Source organism: Paroedura picta, chromosome 1, assembly GCF_049243985.1.
Source record: "Paroedura picta isolate Pp20150507F chromosome 1, Ppicta_v3.0, whole genome shotgun sequence".
In the NCBI taxonomy this organism is placed as follows: domain Eukaryota; kingdom Metazoa; phylum Chordata; class Lepidosauria; order Squamata; family Gekkonidae; genus Paroedura; species Paroedura picta.
The window spans coordinates 200,791,498-200,808,776 of record NC_135369.1 but is presented as its reverse complement, the minus strand read 5'-3'; the positions used below and the strand labels follow the sequence as shown (position 1 = coordinate 200,808,776).

The window sequence follows — 17,279 nt, the reverse complement described above, 5'->3', positions numbered from 1 at the left end:
TTCTCATTTCCCACCCCCAAAGGAATAAGACACAGCTTTATTCTTGAACAGGCAGCATTTCCTACAGGGAACTTCACTATGAAGAACCAGAGAAAGCCACAGTATAAATTGAACAGGGATCAAACAAAAACAACCAATTCAACCCAAGCACGGGTTAAATTTCTTCCACGCAAGCGTCAGACTCTTCTAGAGGACTCCTCGACCAATTCAAACTATTTCACACAATCGATTTCCCTGAAACTGAAGAAGCTGTGCATCAATTTACCAAAATGGTGATGTCCTATATAAAAACACTCCCAATAACCCAGTCCTTCTGGTTCACTTCTTGGCGTAAGTGATTTTCATGGCGTGGGAGGGAGTTATTTTGAAGCCCTGGAGAGCGTCCCGTGCAGCACCTGCCTGCCCTTCGTTTTCAAACTCCACAAAGGCAATGTCGTGCCTGCCGGGGACCAGGCGGACTTCTTTGAAACCAGGGAACCTTGAAGGAAAGAGAAATATTTATTTACAGTATTTATTCCCCCACCCCAATCAGGGCCACTCAGGTGGCCTTACCCAAGATCCTATTCTTTACTGAATTACAGAGCTATTCTTGTTTTCTAACAACAGAGAAATCTTCAGCCAGGTAGCTGTGCTGGTCTGAAGCAAAAGAACAAAGTTTGAGTCCAGGGGCATCTTTAAGACCAACAAAGTTTTACTCTGGGAGCAAGCGTTTGTGTGCAGGCACACTTCCCCAGATAGCTTTGTTCAACTGAGAAACCTGTAACTTTCACAGCTGAAAATAAAGTTGAGTTGCTACACACATTCTGCTAAAGAGGAGCACCTTAAAAGCACCACACACTGAAAACTGGAGATCATATGCAGGAACCACAAAATTTAGAAAAAAAACCAGCCCCCAGGTCTCCATAGTGGAGTTTTCCTTCAGGTCCTGCAGCTTCGCACTGGATCAATGCATCACAGTTGCTATCCCACCTTGGACTGGTCTTGTGGTCTACACTCAGCATTGGCCTTCAGACTTTCTAGACCTGAGGGATCTTCACAAACTCTGCCAGGAAACCATGTGAGAAGAAGAGGGCGACACAGAGCTAGGGCCTCACCACAGTCAAGGCCAGAACGACGGGAAGCAAACCAAGAATTGGGAACACAACCTGAGCCCCAGAAGGTATATCAGAAAACCTCTCCACAACCCAGTGTCTTCACTGGACTTTACAAGTTTCATGTCTGGACCAAGAATCAGAAGGCTTGCAGTCTTGGCGGCCCATTAAGCAGTTTCCCATCATGAAGAGGAAGTTGTATACAAGCTTACTTACTTTCTCAAAGAATTCTAAAGGTGGGTGAGGCAGGACTTCCCCGTCTTGCAGGAGCCTTGCTGATTTTCCCTCAGCAGGCCTTATCCTTCTATGAGCTTAACAATTATCTCTTTGATTACAACTTCTACTAATTTGTCTGGACAGATGTGAGGATGCTGGCTGGCCTCGCATTTCCTGGCCCCCCTCTGGATCTCTGTTTAAAAACAGGTGTTGCATTTGCTACTCTCCACTCTTCTGGCATAGCAGCTGTCCTTATGTTCTTATGATTTTCTTTGACCACAGCGCTAAGCAGCTTGATTCAGTTGTCTTGAACAGAGCAAAGACAGCGACTCTGAACATCACAGCTCAGCATAACAACCAGTTCCATTCCTTGAATGAGTATGAACAGGAAGATGGAAGGAGAGCTAAGGAAACACCTAACTGTAGCCCACACCTAACAAAAGAACTGAAAAAGAGTTCTGCAGGATCAGACCAGAGGCCTGTCTAGTCCACCGTCTTGTCTCACGCAGTGGCCAACCAGTTCCTCTAGAGCAGGGGTGGCTAAACTGTAGGTCTTCAGATGTCCATGGGCTACAATTCTCAGCCCTGAGGGCTGAGGCCTTCTCCTGAGGTTGCCCCCTGGCATGGGATTTTGAGCCTGACTGCCTGTGAATGCAGAGGTTCCTTCAGTCCTCATTGCTAGGAACCACTGATGGACCTTGCCTCCATGAATCTGTTTAATTTCCTTTTGAAGCCCACGGCCAGCACGGCATCCTCCAGCAGTGGATTCTTCCAAAGCTGTTCACTTGCCTCAGTGTTTGTCTTGTTTTGTCAAATTACAACTTGGAGCTAAGTTGGGTTGAAGGATGTGAATGTCCTGCAATGGCCTAGTCAAAGCCCAGACCTCAATCCAATGGAGAATCTGTGGGATGACTTGAGGACTGCTGTACACCAGTGCTACCCATCTAATTTGAAGGAGTTGGAGCAGTTTTGCCTTGAGGAATAGGCAAAAATCCCAGAGGCTAGATGTGCTAGGTTGATAAAAGGCATATCCCAAAAGACGTGCAGCTGTAATTCCAGCAAGAGGTGGCTCTACAAAGTATCGACCTACGCACCAATGTGATTTCTGTCTTGCGTACTGTTTTGATTCAAGTGGGTAGCTGTGTTGGTCTGAAGCAGCGCAACAAAACAAAATCAGAGTCCAGTGGCACCTTGAAGGCCAACAAAGATTTATTTCAGGCATGAGCTTTCGAGTGCAAGCCAGAATGCGAACTCACGCCTTGAATAAATCTTTGTTGGTCTTAAAGGTGCCACTGGACTCTGATTTTGTTTTGTTGAGTACTGTTTGTGTCACATCACAATGTGGTTGTAACGCGACACAACAGGGCGAACTCTGAGGATGGGCTGGGGAGTGAATAGTTTTGCAAGCGACCGTCCTTCCCTTTTGGCCAACATCAACACCTCATCTGTGTCCCCCCACGCAGAAAAAAAGAAGAAGAAGAAGAGAAAGAGGAAGAGGAAGAGGAGGAAGAGGAGGAAGAAGAAGAGGAGGAAGAAGAGGAGGAAGAAGAGGAAGAGGAAGAGGAAGAAGAAGAAGGAAGAAGAAGGAAGAAGAAGGAAGAAGAAGAAGAAGAAGAAGAAAGAAGAGTTGGTTCTTATATGCCACTTTTCTCTACCCGAAGGTCTCAAAGAGGCTTACATTCGCCTTCCCTTTCCTCTCCCCACAACAGACACCCTGTGAGGTGGGTGAGGCTGAGAGAGCCCCGATATCACTGCCCAGTCAGAACAGCTTTATCAGTGCTGTGGCAAGCCCAAGGTCACCCAGCTGGTTGCACGAGGGGGAGCGCAGAATCGAACCCAGCATGCCAGATTAGAAGTCCACACCTAACCACTACACCAAAGTTCACTTGGATTCCCTTCTCTATCTAGGCCACAAAGGCCCTTCCAAATCAAAATGGTGGGAAGCTGTTGTGAAGGTCCTGAGAAATCCGGGAGCCACTTGGTCTCGCTTCAGTCTTTTCAAAATCAGAGGATCTAAAAATCTTTAAGCATAAAGGTGGAGGAGGAAATGGCACTTACTGATTAAAGAGCATCGACAACATCATTTCGTTGGTCTCTTCTGGCAAGTTGTTGAGGAAAAGTATGTAGTTTGGTGGATTATCAGGGACCTGTAACAAAACACAAGCCCATTGGCTTTGAGAATCTGTGAACAATTTTCCTTTGGCATTCCTGGATCCCAGCGATTCTACTACTGCCAATGCTCCAAACTGAGTGAGGTTGGGGTTTGTAATGGCGCAATGCGACACCATGTTACTCCTAAGACTGGAGTAACTCTGCAGTGAGTGGCTCTTCTGTCAGCTTAGAAGAAAGGGAAGCAGAAAAGTGGGCCGCACCAGGTGGGGATTTTGCTCAGCATATTGGTCACCAGTGATCTGATTGATTGTGCAGATTTATAAAGGTGTTGCTTGGGCGGCGGCGGCCACAACACAGAGATGTTGGCCTCTGTTACTGAAGTTCAGCTGCACCCACCAGGTTGTGTCAGAATTCCAGTGCTGCAGGCAGGCAAAGGAAGGCTGTGGACCCCTGATATGAGTTACTCCGCCTGCTTACAGGAATGCTACTAGAACAAAGGCTGGGACTCTGTTAGAATGGCCAGATTTGGTAGCATACATTGGCTCAATTCATATTCTTTTTTTTTGGGGGGGGGGGGCGCGGGGTAGGACCACAGTATTGACTTGAAGGGAGTAAAATGGATTAATCCATTTCTCAACAGCCGATGGAAAAGTCTTGCTTAAGCCAAAAATGCTGTCACCTAAATACGCTCAGATCTGTTGCTCAAGAAAGCCAAGTGTGACAATTATTTGAATTTGTTTGAGAGAAATGTGAGGGAGAATCTTACCTGTTGGTTCTGCGAAGAGTTGGCCTGGGCATTTGCTGAATTCTGGTTTGCTCCCTAGTAAGAAACATAAGAATCTAAGGACATAACTGAAACCACGTTGGATCAGGCCCGTGGCCCACCCAGTCCAACATCCTGTGTCACACAATGGCCAAAACCCAGGGGCCGTCAGGAGGTCCACCAGTGGGGCCAGAACTCCAGAAGACCCCACATTGTGGCCCTTCAAGCACCAGGAATGCCCCAGACAGAGTGTTTCATCTATACCAGGCTTTCATAACCTAAAAGGGTTTCCCAAATTGGTGAGAGTTGATTAAGTTTTAATATATATTTTGAATTTCTTAAACATTTATCAGGTGATATGACCATATATGGACATCTGGAACCACCCATCCCATCCCCAAAAGGCCAATGATGGGCCTGGAAGGGGAGGGGACCCAGGTGGGTGTGTCCACAGCTCTGCTTCCCGACCATATTCTTCACAATGGCACCACTTCTAGTGTTCCTCGAAGCCTGATTAACGTTTCAGGGGTTTCTCGATGGTAAAGAATTTGAGAAAGGGCTGAAGTGGCAGTAAAGTAGTAACCGAGGGGAAAGGTGGGCTTCTCCCTGCAGAGCATGGTAGGAAGGCAGCCTCTATTGACCTCTGCAGGAGAGGGCCTCCCTCTGGAGCAGGGGTAGTCAAACTGCGGCCCTCCAGATGTCCATGAACTACAACTCCCATGAGCCCCTGCCAGCGTTTGCTGGCAGGGGCTCATGGGAGTTGTAGTCCTTGGACATCTGGAGGGCCGCAGTTTGACTACCCCTGCTCTGGAGTATTAAGGGAATACCAGAGTAGCTGTAAGACAGCCTCCAGTGGCTGGCTGTGGAAGCACAGTCCCAATATGTTTCTGCCCAGTGGATGGAAGAGGCAGTTTTGTTTTGTTTTTTAGATTATGGTCTCCGGAAGATTCTGAGAAAGGAAAAACACTGAACAACGCAATTTAATTTGCATTTCATATTACACATTTCAAGAAGTGAGGACTGACTCATGAAAGCTTATGCTTACACCCTGTGTCTAAGAGCTGCTGGTGGACTTCTGCTCCATCTGTTCACTAATCCCCTCTTGAAGCTGTCTAGGCTTGAAGTGGCCACCACTTCCTGTGGCAGTAAATTCCACCTGTTAATGACTCTCTGGGTGTTAATGACTCTCCTGTGATCTGTTATAAACCTGCCACTCAACAATTTCATTAAATGCCAATGAGTTCTTGTGAGAAAGGGAGAGAAGGACTTCTATCTCTGCCTTCTCTGTCTCCTGCAGAACTCGGTAAATCTCTATCATATCACACCTCAGTAGACATTTCCCCAAGGTATCGAGACGTAACTTCTTTAACTTTTCTTCACAAGGAAAGTGTTCCATCCCCTTAATCATTTTACTTGACTTTGTTTTCTGAGCAAAGAAGCCAGCCCACTCCTCAGCTATTCACTTGCAAATGGAGCTTACCTGATTGGGCTTTTTGTTTGCTGCATTTGCGGACTGCTCCAGCAACTTGGACTTCTTTTTCTCTTTCCTCTTCTCCTTGTCAGCAAAGGTCCCACGCATTTTCGAAATGACGTCGGAGTCTGTTTTCGCATACTGAATGCGCTGTTTAGAATGAGATTTTAAACCAGGGGTTTAGAATAATGAGGATGGATCCAAAGTTGTACTATGTTTGGATAATGTTTAGGGAAGCCAACGTGGAAATCTCCAAGAATTACAGCTCATCTCCAGAGATCAGTTCTCCTGGAGAAAATGGAAGCTTTGGAGGGGGGACTCTGTGGCATTGCTGAAGTCTCTCTCCTCCCCAGGCTCCAAATCCTGGTGTCTAGGAGTCTACCAACCTAGAGCTGGCAGCCCTACTCCACCTCTGCCAGTGGTCGGGGGAACCTGGAAACTGTAATAAGGTCTGAATAGCTAGGTTGCATGCTGACCCCTAGAACACAATATCTATTTATTTAGTACTTTTAAAAAATCCTGCTTCTTTTCATTTTATCCTCACAACAACCCTGTGAGATAAATTCGGCTGAGAGAGATCAGCTGACCCAAGGCCACTCAGGAAGCTCTGGAGCATAACGGGGATTTTGACCAGTTATATGCATGGTGGTTTCTGGACAGTGAAAAACTCATTTCCAAACATATTTTACCTGACAGCCTGCTGGCTATCATGTCCTAAATTTGGTCGAGGCAACCTTGTTTCAGCACTTCTAGCTGTTCTAACTCGTTGCAAAAGAATGTGCATGTTAAGCACAATAGCCATTCTCATGGGCTGGAAAGCATTTAAAAAACAGAATCCAGAAGATTCTGAACAACTTAAGGATCACATCCCAGAAATTATAAACATATTTGGCTACTGATTATGGGTTATTCATAATACTGATAGCTCTGACCAGAATGGCCCAGGCTAACCCAATTTCATCAGATCACGAAAGCTAAGCAGGGTCATGTTTGGATGGCATTCAGATGGGAGACTACCCAAAAAGTCCAAGGTAGTAACACAGAGACAGGTAAGGGCAAACTACCTCTAAATGTCCCTTGCTGTAAAAGCCCTGCAGCGGGCTTTCCCAACCAGGGTTTCATGAAACCTTGGAATTTCTGGATGGCTCTGGAAGGGTTGCCTGAATGGATGGGACTTAATTTTTTATATATTTTTAAATTTGTTAAACATTTATCAGGTGAAACGACCCTCTCAAACTGGCCAGTGATGGGCCTGGAGCGGGTGGGAATGGGAGTGGCCCCAGGTGGGCGTGAACTCAGCTGTACTTTCCAACCATATTCTGCACAATTGCACCACTTCTCGGGGGTTTCTCAAGGGTAAAAAAGTTGAGAGAGGCTGCCCCACAGGGTCGCCGTAAGTCAGCCGTGACAAAGAAAACTTACCATTGGTTTACCATAAAATGGAAAGCCCTGCAGCTGTCTGAGGGCATTGGTGGATGACCCAAGTTCCTTAAATATCACAAAGGCCTGTCCCCGCATCTTCATGGTCTTCAGAGCCACAATGTCCACGACATGGCCAAACTGAGAAAACAGCGCATATAAAGACCTTTTCAGCTCTGTTGAGAAAAAAGCCACAAGCATTACTGCATGCCTTTATTTATTTAGGGCTTTTTGCTCCTCCTTAAAAAGACTCAAGGTGGGTTATGACATTTTATAAATATTTGTTAGCAGAACAAGTCAGGTTACAGTTAAATATCTGCAAATCCAACAATCAAAAAGATCCAGCCAATCAACACCAGACAACGGTTACAAGCTAAACAGAATGCAGGGACAAACTGGGAAGCAATATGGTCCTGTTTGCAATTTTTAAATTTACTTCATTTACATCCAACCCTTCCCCGTAATGGGGACCCTATGCTGCTTACACAATAAAAGGGACCATAAAAGGTAAAGGTATCCCATGTGCAAGCACCGAGTCATGTCTGACCCTTGGGGTGACGCCCTCCAGCGTTTTCTTGGCAGACTCAATACGGGGTGGTTTGCCAGTGCCTTCCCCAGTCATGACCATTTACCCCCCAGCAAGCTGGGTACTCATTTTACCGACCTCGGAAGGATGGAAGGCTGAGTCAACCTTGAGCCGGCTGCTGGGATCGAACTCCCAGCCTCATGGACAGACAGCTTCAGACAACATGTCTGCTGCCTTACCACTCTGCGTCACAAGAGGCTCTCCACAAGGGACCATACAGGCTATCTAGTCTACTCCCTGCTTAATGCAGGATCAGCCTAAAGCATCCAGAATAAGTATCTCTCCTGCTGCTGCTTGAAGACTGCTGATGAGGAACTCATCACCTCTCCAAGCAGCCCATTTCACCACTGAACCACTCTAAGAAAAATGTTTCCTCCTAATATCCAGCTGGTATCACTCTACCCATAATCTAAACCCAGGATTGTGAGTCCTGTCCTTTGCTACCAACAGGAAAAGCTCCCTGCCCTCCTCCAAGGGACAGCCTTTCAGATACTTCTAGAGAGCTCTCATCCCCCCCCCCCTTTCCAGATTGAACATTCCAAGGTCCATCAGCCTGTCTCCAGGTCCAGTTTTGCTCTCCTCCATTGTATTGTCACAACAGCCCTGTGATGTAGGTTAGGCTGAGGGTATGAGGCTGGCCTGACATCATCCAGTAAGCTTCCACAGGCAGCAGGGGTAGGGGGGACTGCACTGCACCTGTTCTTATTACATTTTCTAGATTCATCTGTCTGGTTGGAGTTAAAAAGAATTATCAAGACTATTCTGAGCCTTACACTTTTCTGTTTCTAAAACGCCATTTTATTATTTATTAATTAATACTGAAGGCCACTGCAAGCAGGAGGGTGGTTACCAAATGTTAAAACAAAAATAAATAATTCTGCCATACAGGTCAGCCAAGTATAGTTGGGCCAAGATAGTCAAGTTTCTCACCACCAAGAAAGAAGAGCTGTTTTGGTTTTTTTGTGCCTTGCTTTTCACTTCCAGAAGGAGTCCTGAAGCAGCTTACAATCACAACGTTTCCCACAGAAAATATCACATGACTGCAGCAACTCTCCAGATGGAGTAGGCAAATGTCACTGACCACCACCTTTTTGCAGAGGCTGCTCCCTATTATAGATCAGCCAACAGGCAGCTAAAGAACAGCTCCTGTTAGTACTTTTTTCTCCTTCTACATTTCCCTAAAAAAAAGCTACCTTGAGAAAATCTCCTAAAGAATAATCCTCTCTCAAGGTGGGAAAGGAGAGACAGGAAGAACACAATTGCTGTCAATTGTGCTAAATCCTCAGGCTAACAATTTAGAGCCATTTTGGGGTAATGGTGTAGGAGTGGTGGCTTCTAATCTGGGTTTGATCCCCCACTGCTCCTCCTCCACATGCAGCCAGCTGGGTGAACTTCGGCTAATCACAGCACTGATAAAGCTGTTCTGACCAAGCAGTAATATCAGGGCTCTCTCAGCCTCCCCTCCCTCACAAGGTGTCTGTTGTGGGAAGAGAAAAGGGAAGGCAATTGTAAACTGCTTTGAGACTCCATCAGGGAGAGAAAAGTGACATATAAGAACCAACTCTTCTTCTTCAGTAATATCAGGGCTCTCGCAGCCTCACCTGCCTCACAAGGTTCCTATTGTGGGGAGAGGAAAGGGAAGGAAAATGTAAGCCACTTTGAGGCTCCTCTGGTAGAAAAGGGTGCATATAAAAGCCCACTCTTTTTCTCCTAAGTCTGAAGTGGTGAATTACTGTCATACCTTCTTTCTTAATTTTGTCGTTAACATTGTTGATGTAAAGCGTGTGATTTGGTCGTATATCCATCTTTGAATTGGTTTTGTGCTCCCCTGGAAAACACAATGTATAGATTAGCCACAATGTATAGATGTAACTGTCTGTCGCAGGGATGCTCTGTGTTCTTGGTGGGCCACACTGGGAGGGCTTCTGGAGTTCTACCCCCATTGGGTTTTGGCCACTGTCTGACACAGCGTTGGACTAGATGGGCCATTGGCCTGATCCAACACGACTTCTAATCCGTTCTCTTAAATCCAAGGATCAGGCACATTTTCTCTAGATGAAAGTCAGTGTGGTTCAGATTCCCCACTCTGCCATGGAAGATGGATGGCTGACCTTGTGCTTGTCCTACCTCAAGGAATATTTTTGAAGAAAATACAGACAACAGAATGATGTATGCAGTTTTGGGCCCCATTTGGGAGAAAGGTGGAGTATATACAAAGCAAATTATGCAAACTCAAAGCAGGTTTTGTGAGGATTATTAATCACAGTCCCCTTAAAAGGGAGGAAAGAGCAAATAATAGCAAGCGGCTCAAACTCATCAGTAATTTTAGTGGTCAATCAGGGACTGGAATTCATGGCTGCCCAGTCGAAACACTGCATCTCTACCCATCACATCACAAGGGCTCCTTGCACCAAAGCAAGGCACACATTATACAAAAATATAAGAGTGATGTGTAGTGATTAGAAAACGGAGAAGAACCAGGTTCAAATGCTAGACTGCCATAGAACTTACTAGGTGACCCAGGACCAGCCGTTTTCTCACAGCTGAGCCTACCACACAAGGCTGTAGTGAGGACCAAGAAGGGGATGAGATAGCCAAGCTCACTGCAGTCAACTAGATGAAGGAACGAGGAGATAAAAATTAAGTAGTAAGCTATTATACTTGGGTCACAGCATGATAAGCCAGTTGCTGGAAAAGATAATAATGCTAGGAAATAATCAAGGTATCTGGAAAAGAGTAATCCTAGAACTGAAAGGAGCCATGCAGGCCATCTAGTCCAACCCCCTGCTCAATGCAGGATCAGCCTAAGGCAGCCTTAATAGGAATCTGTCCAGCTACTGCTTAAAGGCTGCCAGGGACCTAACATGAGATGGATTGACTCCATCGAGGAAGCCACGGCCCTCAGCCTGTATGATCCAAGAAAGGCTGTTAATAGGATGTTTGGAAGATTTTAAATTCATAGGGTCACCGTAAGTCAGATGTGACTTGACAGCACATCACACAGACAAATACATGAAAAAAAGTACACAATAGACATTAACGTCAATCAAATATTGTTTGCACAATGTGTACAGGAACAGAAATGTAATAAACTTATATTTTTCAACCTTCCACACATCCTCAAACTAAGGAGAGGTAGATATGTGTGTGGGGATCAATTATCTGCCCAAATTTGTAGCTGGTTTCAACATAGCAACAGTAAAGGGAGCAGCCAAAGACGTTCTCAGATAGCCAGCCCTGCTGCTGATACACATAACAGTGACAGTCAGGAGAGATAACTCCACGCCAGCCCTCCCTGGCATTGAAATTTAACAGAGGGAGCCAGAACTCCCTTTTCTGCAAACTGCACTGTTTGAATTGTATAGGTGCCTTGGTCACAAGTTAAAGCAGAGCACAAATCTAAAAGACACACAAAGTTTAATTCCAGTAACAAGCTTTTGTATGGGTGTAAGAACCCAAAAGCTTATACTCAAGATTTAAACTTTGTTGCTATTTGAAGAGGCACACATGCACATGAAAGCTAATATCCACATTTTGGTGGTCTTCATGGTGACCCTGGACCCCAACATTGTTGTCTTGCTTCAGACCTGGATAATAGAATCATAGAGAAGGGACCTCATGGGTCATCTAGTCCAACCCTCTGCACTATGCAGGACACTAATATCCCATCTATCACGCATACACAGTTTTAAAGGAGCAAAACCACACAAGAGTCCTAGCTAGAGACTTTCAATCGTGGCCTGCTATAAGGGTCATTTTTGGGATGTCACAGCCCCCGCCCCCGAGTGCCACAAGACAGAAAGGCAGCTAATTAATTGTTTAATTGTTAACGAGAGGGATGTATCCGAATCAGCCTGCGCTTGAATTCCCCCTTCATCCACGGACATCACGGCGCTCTCCTCCCTGTCTTAACCCAAGAACAACAAGCCTGCGAGGGAGACCGAGGGGACTCTACGGCCCAATGAAGGAGAAGCTCGGAAGACAGCCCCAGCCACCCTTTCCATGCGGCCCTCAGAACAGCCCTGCGAGGTAGGCTGACAGGGTGGGACTAGCCTAGCGAGTCTCCGCCGCGGGGTGAGAACTAGCCCCCCCCCCTTTCCCGACGCCGCTCCAAAGCCCTCTCCTCACCGCGCTGCTCCGACCCACCGGCTGCATGCGCCCTTCGCCCCGCCTCCCGACTTCCGGTTCCGGTTCGCCGATCGCTCTAGCCACGCCCACTCGCTGTAGGCCGTCTAGCCCAGGGGTGGTCAAACTGCGGCCCTCCAGATGTCCTACAATTCCCATGAGCCCCCTGCCAGCGAATGCTGGCAGGGGCTCATGGGAATCGTAGTCCATGGACATATGGAAGGCCACAGTGATTGAAGCCGGATCCAAGGTCGGATTTCCTAAGTGAGGCCATAGAGACTCCTGGGACAGAGCGTCGGCAAGTCGGCTTGTCCAGCCGATGGGTTGGAGGCGTTCCAAAAACCGGAAATAGGCTTGAGTAGTTGGAACGCGCGCCGGTCGTCCTGGAGACAGCCTCGACTTCCGGTAAAAATGAAACCGCAAGACGGAAAGCGACCGGTTTATCCCGCGTCAATCATAGACCGGAAGTGGCTCGCGGGACCGCGTGCTTCCGGCGTTCCTGTGACGCCGCTTGCGGTTCCCTTGACTACGGGGGAAGAGGCTCGATCTCAGCACGATCAGCTCTGTGTTCGCCTCTGCCAGCATTCCCGAGCGGGCTGCTCGTGGCTGGAGCCTGAGCCTCTCCTATGCAAAATTTGCCAGAGTGGGATCCGGTACCGCCTCGTCTTCTTCAGTGGCTAATAATTACAAGAAGTCATCACAAATCACTGATCTTCTAGATGTGGATTGAACTGAACAATGAACATTCTCTCTTTGATGCTACCTGTATGACAAAAGACAATAAGCCCATGAGCACCTGTGTCGGGTAGTCAAACTGCGGCCCTCGAGATGTCAATGGACTACAAATCCCATGAACCCTGCCAGCATTCGCTGGTAGGGGCTCATGGGAATTGTAGTCCACAGACATCTCGAGGGCTGCAGTTTGACTACCCCTGATGTATGTTTCTTTGGAATGATACCCCAACAGCAGACATTACTTCCAGTCATACCTACAAATAGCACCACATTGCCACTCTTGTCTCAGTTGAAAAGTGTTCCGGAGGGGACCGTGGCCTCTGCCTACTCCTTAACCCTCATAGCTGTTAAGAGAGAACCTTTTTAAAACATGTCTTTACTCATTGGATATAACATTTGAAGTGACAGCACTCAGTGCCATGTCCTTGTCCAGAGCGTTCTCCCGCTGGAGGGGCAAGGACATCTTCTGGGTGATTTCCACTGTTCCATCAGGGAGGCAGGACATATTCGAGTTCTTCTTCCTTTTAGCCTTCAGTGGGCGTCACCCAAGCTCAGTTCGTTTCCTGCCTCGCATAGGGAGACAGCTAGTCAGGCAGCCAACAGTCCTTACTTTGATGTTCTATTCTATTTGTATTCTACTTCTTTCAGCCTATACTACTTATTTCTAATTCCTAAATGTCTGTCTGGAGTCTGTCTGTGCTCCAAGACAGCAGGAGAGTAAAACAGGGAGAGAAAAGCTGCTATAAACACACTTTCCACAATAGGGGTAAAGGAGGCCATTACAAGCCTTGAGGAGTCAATGGAAGTCAGAGGCATGAAGAGCTGTGACTTAGCTAGAAGCCCCAGTGTTACTGGGGGAGGCTGTAAAGTAGGCGAGTGCATCCTCTAGGACAGTGCTCCCCAATCTTTTTATCACCGGGGACCACTCAACGCCGGGGACCACTCACCGGGGACCACTCAATGTCTTTTACTGAGGCCCGGTGGGGGGGGGATAGTTTACTCCTCTACTCTCAACCACTGCCCTAGCGCTCTCTGATCGCTATGGCAATGTTTAAACATCCCTTCAAAATAAGATACAGACACCCCACAGCAATGAAGTGTGTTGTAAAGGGCTGGGGGGGGTGAAGTAAAGGGCCGGGGGGGGGGAGAAGGCGTCCTTCGGGACCCACCTCCAATTAGTCGAAGGACCACATGTGGTCCGAGGCCCACAGGTTGGGGATCGCTACTCTAGGACGGGCAATTAACCTGTGGTCCTGCAGATGTCCATGGACTTCAATTCCCATGATCCCCTGCCAGTGTTTTCCCTACTTTCAATTTGTTTCCAATGTCCTGTGTGAACTGGCCAAATCCACCTGCAAAGAGTCGCTGAAGTGGACTGAAACTGCATTTATATAGCGTGTGTGAAGGGGTCCAGAATTATTCTAGCAAGGAAGGCATTCAAAGGCCTATTGGTGATATCATGGCTACTGTATTAACCTTAGGAGGAAAAGAAGAATTGGCTTCCTAATGCCGCAAATCGAGCTCTTTGGGAATGACGCTGCTGAGACGCAGAGCAGCTCAGCTGATGGAGTGATCTGGATTCCTTGCTCAAAGAGTTTGGGGGAGATCAAAGACAAGGATATATTTGGAGCAGGACTGATGCACCAGGGGACTGTGTCTTCAAAGCCAGTTCTGAATAAGAGCCTCTTTGCTGATTTATCATGAACCTGAGAAGATTAATCTTAGAAAGGTGGCAGTGACATTATCTGGAGGGAACAGAAAAGTCACCCTCAAACCTCTACCTCAGAACGGGGCTTCCTGTGATCAAGGTTGACGGCCGCTGTTTGGGGGTGAGCAATCAGGTTTGATACAGCTTCTTATTTGGCTCTGTCCTTTCAGTCCAGGGCTGTTTCCTTGGGCTCATTATCAGCCAGGCCCTTTGCTAAAAAGGTCGACCCTGATCCGCCACTTCCCAAGGGCCCTCTCCCTGAGCCTCCCTCCTATTTGCACCCACCATAATTCTGCCCAACCCACTGGGTTATCAGTAGGAGTTATACAAATGTTTTGAATAAAATATTTAGTTTTGTAGCTCCCTCCTCCAGTGTGTCTGGAAGTAAACCTCTCAGTCTGAGGCAACATGCATAGGATTGGACTGCATGTAAAGTTGCCAGTCTCCAGGTGGGGCCTGGAGTTCTCCCAGGATTATGAGTGATTTCCAGAGGAGAGAGATCAGTTCCCCTGGATAAAGGGTCAGCTCCAGCATCTGAGCTCTATGGCATCACACTCTCAATGGATGGCGTCAACCCTTCCCAGCAGCTGTCCCCAAATCTCCAGGATTTTCCCAACCAGGAGTTGGCAACTGTGAATTCAGTTACAGAAGCTCCAGCTTCTCACCTGTCAATACTTCTGACCTCCTGAATGGTGAAAAGAATACGCCTTCCGTCCTGCACACTACCACAAGTTGCAGGACTAACGTTGTGAAGTCCCTGGAGATTTTGGGGTCGAGCCTGGAGAAGGACCTCAGTTTTCAGCCTCCATTATAATGATTGAGCTCCAAAAGACCAAGATAAGTTCCTCTGGAATAAACAGCGGTTTGGAGGGTAGACTCAGGGGTGGCCAAACTGTGGTTCTCCAAAAGTCCGTGGACTACAATTCCCGTGAGCCCCTACCAGCGTGCACTGGCAGAGGCTGATGGGAACTGTAGTCCACAGACATCTGGAGAGCCACAATTTGTCTACCCTGCATTATGGTATTCTAGCCTGCAGAGGTGCCCTCTCCCCCAGGCTCCACCCCCAAAATCTCTAGATTGGGAAGTACCTGTAGATTTCGGGGCTTGCAGAGGGAGCTCTGCCAGGTGCAGCGCTGTAGAGGCCCCCCCCCCCAAAAAAGCAGCATTTTCTCCAGGAAAAGGGAGAATCTCCGCTGGCTGGAGATCAATTATCACAGCGGGTGACCTGGAGGCTGGCAGCCCTGATTGTCGGGGGAGGCCAGATTGTCCGGAGTGCAGTTTAAGACCGGTCACCATGTTAGTCCAGGAGCACCTTCGAGACTAACCCCATGTGTGGCAGGGAGAGCTTTTGTGGGTTCCTGCCCGCTTCTTCCGATGCAGCTAGGCGTGCATCTTGCAGAGTGGCGGGATCAGGGGGAGTCAAACTGCGGCCCTCCAGATGTCCATGGACTACAATTCCCAGGAGCCCCCTGCCATGCTGGCAGGGGCTCCTGGGAATTGTAGTCCATGGACATCTGGAGGGCCGCAGTTTGACTACCCCTGGGGGGGATTATAAGAAGAGCCCCCCCAAAGCGCCTAACAAATCCTGTTAGTCGGTGCGGCGCTGCTGTCGGCCTCTGGCTCTTTTCCAGGCGTGGGAACAGCCTGTCCTTGCAGGAGGTCTCCATCCCCCCCCGGGAGGTTGGCACCGTAGGACACCTCCAGTGACGCGGCCAGACCAGCTCCCCGCTCAGCAGCACTAGGCTCGTCTGGGCTGCCGCTTGGAGCAGGCGGAGCGCGCGTGCGCAGGCGCTCTTCTCCGGAGAGCGGCGCGGTCGAAGCCGGGCAAGGGGGAGGCGGGCGCGGCTGCAGCGCGTTCCGCGCCGGTTTGTCCCTCGCCCGCACCTGTAGGCGCGTCCCGCTCCGGGCGGCTCCGCGTCGCCGGGCGGAGGGAGGTCGGTCGGTCGCCATGGCCTCGGTGAAGGTGGCCGTTCGCGTCAGGCCTCTGGACCGCAGGTGAGAAGAGCGGGCAGCGCTGCCGGGACCCCCCGGCTAGAGAGCCCCTCCGCTCTGGGTCCGCGGCGCGGGAGAAGGTTGCCATCCTCCAGGCGGAGCGGGCGGGAGGTCTCCCGGGAGGGCTCTGTGAGGGGTGCCAGGTGGGATCCCGTGGGATCCTCGCTCACCTGCGGGCGACAGAACAGCCCCCCCTGGAGACAATGGCCGCTTGGCAGGGGGGGCTGCGTGGCCCCGCACCCCGCTGAGCTTCCTCCTCCAGGAATCCCCCGCCCGGGTGTTGGCGGCCGGGGGCAGGAGGAGGCCGGGCCCTTTGAGACCCGGGCAGGAATCAGGCTGGTTGTCTTCGTCCCTGCTCGCTTGGAGTCAATAGCAGGTTAGAAGACCTGGGTTTGTTAGTGTGGATCGTAGAGTTGGAAGGGGGCCTCGAGGGTCATCTAGTCCAACCCTCTCCAAGCTCCCTCAACCTTTCTGCATACATCTTGGTCTTCAAACCCCTCAGCATTTTCATTGCCCTCTGGACATTGTTCTCTGCCCTCCGGTTTGTCTACATTCTTCATCAGTCGTGGTACCCAAAACTGAACACTGCTCCAAGTGAGGTCTTACCAGAGCACCTCCCATGATCTGGACACTATACTTATTTGGATAGAGCCCAAAATCCCATTTGCATTTTTAGCCGCGGAGTCGCACTGCTGGCCCCAGTCTTCTAAGATTTCTAGTTCTTTTTTGCACATACCGCTGCCAAGACAGGTCTTCCCCATCCTATAGTGAAGCATTTGATTTTTCCCACCTAAATGCAGAACTTTACAGTTTTCACTATTGAAATTCATTTTAACCCAGTTTTCCAGCCTGTCAAGATCATCCTGTATCCTGATTCTGCCTTTTGCTGTGTTTGCTACCCCTCCCAGTTTAGTAAATTTAATAAGCGCCTCTTCTCTTCCTTCATTGAAATCACTGGTGTATATGTTGAACAACACAGGTCCCAGGACAGATCCCTGAGGCACTCCACTTGTTTCTCCTCTTCAAGAGGATGCTGAACCATTAACAAGCACCCTTTGGGT

At 48.6% G+C, this 17,279-nt stretch overlaps 2 protein-coding genes across 5 annotated transcripts in view; one reads left to right on the top strand and one right to left on the bottom strand.

Annotated features, from left to right (window-relative positions):
• On the bottom strand, positions 1-11,921 carry SNRPB2 (small nuclear ribonucleoprotein polypeptide B2). Of its 3 annotated transcripts, XM_077316526.1 has the most exons (8): positions 11,787-11,810; positions 10,170-10,271; positions 9,400-9,486; positions 7,076-7,248; positions 5,663-5,803; positions 4,186-4,239; positions 3,366-3,454; positions 1-478 (listed from the first exon to the last, which is right to left on the bottom strand). In XM_077316526.1, exons 3-8 carry the CDS (start codon positions 9,461-9,463, stop codon positions 319-321), a joined length of 681 nt encoding a protein of 226 aa, XP_077172641.1. In that variant the 5' UTR covers positions 9,464-9,486; positions 10,170-10,271; positions 11,787-11,810; the 3' UTR covers positions 1-318. The 3 variants fall into 3 exon arrangements, with proteins under 3 accessions (XP_077172641.1, XP_077172631.1, XP_077172650.1); XM_077316516.1 differs by lacking the exon at positions 10,170-10,271 and having other exon boundaries at positions 11,787-11,921; XM_077316535.1 differs by lacking the exon at positions 10,170-10,271 and having other exon boundaries at positions 11,805-11,849.
• A 4,126-nt stretch (positions 11,922-16,047) lies between these two features.
• The window catches only part of KIF16B (kinesin family member 16B), a 185,175-nt gene continuing 183,943 nt past the window's right edge, over positions 16,048-17,279 (top strand). For both annotated transcript variants that reach the window (XM_077316503.1, XM_077316492.1), the window contains exon 1: positions 16,048-16,221. In XM_077316503.1, coding sequence (XP_077172618.1) covers positions 16,175-16,221 — 47 coding nt within the window. In that variant the 5' untranslated portion in view covers positions 16,048-16,174. The remainder of the gene's footprint in view (positions 16,222-17,279) is intronic.